The following is a 6,685-nucleotide window of genomic DNA, read 5'->3' on the forward strand; positions in this document are numbered from 1 at the left end:
CAGGCACTTTAATCCACTGAGCTACTCAGCCAGCCTTAGAAACCTTCTTTGTAGTACTTTTCAAAATTAGAAAGCAGTCTATTCAGGTGACACAAAGAACTGTGTTCTAGGCCAAAAGAATATGAGATGAAACAGGGAAAAATAGTGTATGATGATAGATTGCTATGGACTAGATATTAGAATTATGATATTAATTTCCTTAGATATAATAATTTATAACTGCATGGATCTTATTAGTGTTGAGATATTCATTGGCAATTTTTTTTTTCCAGAACCGGGGATTGAACTCATGCGCTTGTGATTGCCAGGCAAGCACTTATTCTACTGAGCCATCTCCCCGGCCCCCATTAGCAAAATATAATAACAATTTCCAAAATTGTACAAGGAAAAATAAGTATATGAGGTAATTAATAAAACATTTAAAATTTGATTTTAATATATCAATAATAGCTCAGTGAAGCTAAAATTGATTAAGTCTAGATGGAGAGTATATGGACTTACAGTATTTTCTTTTAATCTCATGTTCAATGAAAGTCCTCTCCAAATGAAATGTTAGAGAAACATAGAATGCTACACCAGTAAATTGTAACCTTATTATTGGCTGATTTGTGCGGTGACTAATATTGTTCTTGTGAAGTTATTTTCATAGTGAACTTAGTAAGCCTTGAAAGATATATAGTGACTAGCTACATTGAAAATGTTTTATTTCTATATTATTAGTAGCTACAGCGATAAAAATAACAAGTTATTAGCCAAAAAGCAGACATGAGGGTCAATGGAATACTATAGAAAATGCACAAACAACTCCAAGTGCACTGAGCTACCTCATCTTTGGCAAAGTAGCCAAATACCTTTATTAGAAGCAAGATAAACTCTTTAATAAATGGTGCTGGGAAAACTGCTTTTGCACATGCTGAAGCTTGAACCTAGATCGGTATCTCCCATCATGCACTAACCTAAAATTGAAACCTATCAAAGATCTAAATGCTAGAACAACCTGTCTTCTGGAAGACAGACTAGATAAAACTCTTGAAGACAAAAGTATAAAGACTTAATGAATAAAGCCCTGACTGCACAGGAAACATTATATAAGAATCAAAAACTGGAATCACGGCAAATTAAAAAGCTTCTGTACAGCAATAGAAATCAACAACAGAGTGAAGAGACAACATACAGAATGGGAAAATTTTTTTGCCAGTGGTTCCTCAGACCAGTGATGGTGAGCCTATGGTACGGGTGGTACAGCAGGCTGTTATTGCTAAAAGCTCTAGAAAGATTTGCCATCGCTGCCTCAGAAGAGGAATAATATCTATAATATATAAAGAACTATATATGGAAGGGAAAAAGGATTTTAAAAAATAATTGAAGAGAATGAGTGAAAAAGGGCTTTTATATATGAGGAGGGAAAGGATTGCAGGGAGGGGAGAAAAATGGGAAAAAAAGAATGAAGTGGCTGCTTCAACAAAGCAGTCAGGCTTAAGTTGCTGTGGTTCGATCCCCACAACTCAAGCCAACCAAACCTGCCCTGAAGGCATTCAGAGCAAAAAAAAGAATTAAGATATACCATGTACAGGTACAAATTCCTCATGATAAATGGGATCATTAGGCATGGTGAAACATGTATTAATAAAATAATAGTTATAAATATTAGCAGCTAGGGAAAATTTAGTTCTCTTTCCCATCTTACAAGATGGTGGGTGAAAAAACTGAGAAGCCAGACACTAAAGAGAAGAAACCCAAAGCCAAGAAGGTTGCTGCCAGTGGTACTGGTAAAAAGAGTAAGGTGAAGGCAAAAGAGTCCAAGAAGGGGCAGCTCCACTGCAGCCGAAATCCTGTCCTGGTTAGAGGAGTTGGTAGATACTCCCAATCTGCTATGGATTCCAGAAAGGCTTTGTATAAGAGAAAGTACACAGCTGCTAAATCACAGGTTGAGAAGAGAAAGAAAAGTTCTTCCTATGATCACAAAAACCTGTTGGTGGGGACAAGAATGGAGGTACCTGGGTGGTTAAGCTTTGAAAAATGCCTAGATACTACCCTAGTGAAGATGTGCCCCGAAAGCTCTTGAGCCACAGCAAGAAACCCTTCAGTCAGCATGTGAGGATACTTCGAGCTAGCATCACTCCTGGCACCATCTTGGTCATCCTCACCGGGCGTCACAGAGGCAAGAGAGTGGTCTTTCTGAAGCAGTTGGCCAGTGGCTTGCTTCTTGTGACTGGGGCCTCTTAGCCTTAATCGTGTTCCTCTATGAAGAACACACCAGAAATCTGTCATTGCCACCTCTACAAAAATAGATTATCAGCGAAGTGAAAATCCCCAAACACCTCACTGATGCTTACTTCCAGAAGAAGCAGCTGCAGAAGCCCAGACACCAGGAGGGCGAGATCTTAGACACCAAGAAAGAGAGATACCAGATTTCAGAGCAGCGCAAGGTGGATCAGAATGCTGTGGACTCACAGATTTTAGCAAAAATCAAAGCTGTTCCTCAGCTCCAGGGCTACCTGCGATCCATTTTTGCTCTGACAAATGGAACTTAGCCTCATAAATTAGTGTTCTAAATTTCTTACAGAACCTAATTAAATAACTGATAGATTAAAAAGATATTAACAGCTATAAAATCTGCATCACTACATGTAGTTTTGCTGACTTCATAACAATGCTGACTTCATAACAATTACTCTTTTATAAATACTGTATCATTTTAGTGCTCACAAAAGGAACGTAAAAATATCCCACTTACTCTGAGCAGTATTTCCGTGGCTATGTTAAACTTAAGATGAAGGAGCTCCTGAAGCTGTAAAATTGATCCTTCGTACTGCATTATGTTTTTGTCACTCAAATTATACGACGGAGTTTCCAACAACATTAATTTCAATTTCTCAATTAACTGCAATGTAAAAGATTTGTATTAATCCATTGATAGCTAAAAAAGTGAGAACCAGCATGTACTATCACTTTTGAGAGGAGGAATAGCTGAGTGAAACATGCAATCATCCTTTTCTATATTTTTAAATTTAAAATCACAGAAACATAAAATATTTCCTCCCCCAAACTCTTTACAGTATGCTTGCCTCTGTAAAATGCTTGTTATTAACAAGATGATAGATGGGTCACAACTTGTCATTACTTAAGACTGTAAAATAAAGATGTGTGCATTTTACATTGCTACAGCCAAATACCCACAGCTGGGTACTTTATTAAGCAAAGAGGTTTATTTAGTTCACTGGTTGGCAGGCTCAAGGACTTGATACCAATATCTCCCCAGCCCTGGCAATGGCCTCACGATGGGGGGAAGGGTACACAAGGGCGATACATGCAGAAAAAGGACCCAGAGTCTTCGCACAGTAGAAATGGGGTCCATCCAGGATCTCATGGGGGGAGCTACTGCCAAGTCACAGCATTTATTCCTGGATGAAATGCATCTCAAAATCTGTCAACTACACAGCTCTCACCTGGAATGAGCTTGAGATTTTTTTTTAATTTTTTGAATTATTATTATTATTATTATTATTATTATTATTATTATTATTATTATTTTGGCAGAACCAGGGATTGAACTCAGACCCTTGAGCTTGCCAGGGAAGTACTTATTCCACTGAGCCATCTCCCTGGCCCCAGAGCTTGAGATTTTTGAGCTTCAACAGCTTAGAAATTAGAGAGCAACTCTGAACATGGAGAAATTAACTACAGCAGTGATGATGGAGCATAAAGTTCTTGTGAATGGAGCAACAAGCAGTGGAGTTTAATAATAGAAATAGGAACAGTGAATTACTTCTGCATCCATGTCAAGAATACGTGTTGAGATGTGTGTGGGCTTCATGGTAGTGACCCCAATGTATGGCTTCAGGAAGGTATTTAGCTTCTGCCCCTGATTCCAGGACAGAAATTCTAAAATTTCCTGAATGGCAGGCATGGGACAAACTCTTTATTTTGTCCTAATAAGCCAGTATTAACCATACTGGAGTTCAGACTAGAATGGCAGATGCTAGAGATTACAAATTGGAACATTTCGACCTTGCTCCTTACCCTTGAGGGAGAGGAGAGAGGCTTGAGATCCATTTCCCAGTGGTCCGGGACTAAATTAGGTGTACATAATGAGGTCTCTACGAAGACCCTGAACAGTGGGGCTAGGGAGCTTTTGGGTCGGTGAACACAGTGAGCGACTGAATGGAAGGCGTACCAAGAGAGGGCATCGTACCTCCACGGCTCTTCCTGCACGCTCACCCCATGTATTTCTTCTTCTAGCTATCTGTATCACGTTTATTATACTTCACAGCAAGCTGGTAGGCACAGGGAAACATTTGCCTGTGTTTTGTGCACCCTTATAGCAAGTTGCCTCATCTGGGATGGGAACTGTGGGACAACTACTCATTGCTTGAGGCACAGACCGCTTGACCACCTGCAACTTGTGGTGGGAACGGCAGACTCATAGGTCCAAGTCCCCCTAAACTGCAAGGTCTGCGCTAACTTGGGGTCCCTTCAGAACTGGGTTATAGGTCTGCTAATTGGTATCCATTTGGGGCTGTGGAAAAATTCCAAGTATTTGTTGTCAGAAGTCCTTCAAGAAAAACTTTTAAAATCTGACCTTTTTTAATTTGATGATTCATATTGTTCAGTTCTGGAAATTTTTCTGCCATTGTCTATTGGAATATTATCTCAACTATTTATATTTTTTCTAGTATTCTTCCATGTATTTCTAGTCCTTTTTTATTCTATCATGTGCATCTGCAAATCACTCTTTCATATTTTCCACCTCTTTGGTTATCTGCTATGTTCTGGTAAATTCTACCAATCTAATTTTGAATTTACCCATGGTCACTTTGTTCCTGCCCCCCTTTTTTTGTTTCCCCTTTATTACGGTGAAAAGGAGCCAAACATTTTCTTATTTTTTGCTTCAGTTACATAAAGAAGTAAATGTTTCTTTTTTGTGTCATGTTAGCCAAGGAAGCAAGAGATTGTTAATCATTGTAAAAGGAAAAATAAAAAGATGACCAAGCTCTCAGAAGCAGTGAGCGATCTTAAGAATTGACAATATACTTAATTTCTGTTCTTTGAAGATAAGGCTCTTTGTAATTTAGCTTATATTATCGGATACACCTGAATACTTACCTGTAGCACCAGCTTACTCTTCTCAATCACTGTCTCAAAAGTCTGATTCGTTTCTTCTTCCCACAAACTAATGAAAGTATTCATTTCTTGGGGTATAAAAGGATCAGGACTCCCATCACACTGAATATAGTGTTTCCACTGTGGAATAAAAATGCACGAGGCTTCACACTGATTTTGAAAATTTGAATTCTCAGAACTCAGTTTTCCCAATTTAAACACAAAATTTTTATGACATAAGCCAGTAACTGAATATAAGTCAAATAGTAACCAACTAAACAAAAATAACCAGACTTTTCAAATAAATTTCCAATCTTCAACTTTCAGATAAACAATAGTTGTATTTACTGTCATATTTTTGTTCCTAAAAGATCTGGGTTGGTTTGTGCTTTGTTTTCCTCTGTAATCATGAGCTTATCTGCAAAGCCAACATGAGCTAATATCTGTTTTTTTGTTTTTTTTTAAATTGTGGCAGGGATAGCCAAGTAGGTCGGTGGATTAAAGCACCTGCAAGCAAGCGCAGGGGCTGAGAGTTCAATCCCCAGGCCTGCCATGCTGGCCCTGCCCCCAGGGCATGCTGAGATGGTAATTGAGACTGGGTGTGGTGGCATGTGCCTGTAATCCCAGCTCTTGGGAGGCTGTAAACAGGAGGATCACTATGAGTCTGATCTAGTAGTGAGACCCTGAACACCCTGTAGAACCTTCTTTAAAATACAGGGGAAAAAAATATGGCAATTTGCTTCATGCCACTGATATCTTAATAGGAGTCCTTCTGTTATTTTGTAGTTTATACAAAGTTTAATTTGTAATCATTCATTCACTCTTTACTTAAAATTACTGTATACTGTGATCTTCTACCACATTATAAGCTAAGCAAGTTGTAGTTAACAAGCTAGTCTGAAGGAGGGAGACATTTAACTCCAGGTTTTTAGAATCATATATGCTACTACACTAATGAGGAAACAGAAACTGTTTGAAGATAATTCTGCCTTTAATAATTGGGAAATTTGTCTCAGATAAAGAGTGGAATTGCAGATGTTTAGATATGGCTTGACCAAAGTATGCAACAGGCCTAAATATACACTCACAAAAATAAAACGAAGCCTTCAGATAGAAGAAAAACCATGAACACTGGTTCAGACTGCATAGAGGAACAATGTGAATAGGTTTGATTATGATATATAAAATCATGAAATATAATGGAGTAAGTGTCTAGCTTATTTACATTTATATTGTTTCAGAGTTTAAGACTTAGTCATTTCTTGGTCACAATATTAGTTAAATATTAGAACTCTAATTAGAATTCTGAGACTTGAAGTAGCTTGCCCATGAAGCCAACTTTGTCCCAGTACATTCAAGTATTAAATGGGAAAATATGAAAAATAAAAGGATAAATTAATGAAAAATTAGGTGATATGTGGACAAGCTGTTATAACTTCATACACTGTAGGGAGCTGCGTGTAGCCGCGCCCTAGGATGGCGCCGGTTTCCGCCTTCCACCCCCTCAAGGGGCGAGCACTCCTGGAGTAAACAACTCCATAAAAGGCCAAGGCTTGGGCTAATGCATTGCTTCCGCATACCT

The 6,685-nt window shown here is 38.4% G+C and overlaps 1 protein-coding gene across 1 annotated transcript in view; it reads right to left on the reverse strand.

Annotated features, from left to right (window-relative positions):
- Casc1 (cancer susceptibility 1) overlaps positions 1–6,685 on the reverse strand; it is a 74,881-nt gene that overhangs the window by 34,930 nt on the left and 33,266 nt on the right. Inside the window, exons 6-7 of the mRNA XM_023719041.1 lie at positions 5,107–5,244; positions 2,738–2,884 (exon numbers count right to left, since the gene is read on the reverse strand). Of these exons, the coding sequence (XP_023574809.1) occupies positions 2,738–2,884; positions 5,107–5,244 (285 nt within the window). The remainder of the gene's footprint in view (positions 1–2,737; positions 2,885–5,106; positions 5,245–6,685) is intronic.

Source organism: Octodon degus, unplaced genomic scaffold (genome assembly GCF_000260255.1).
Source record: "Octodon degus isolate 3935 unplaced genomic scaffold, OctDeg1.0 scaffold00064, whole genome shotgun sequence".
In the NCBI taxonomy this organism is placed as follows: Eukaryota; Metazoa; Chordata; class Mammalia; order Rodentia; family Octodontidae; genus Octodon; species Octodon degus.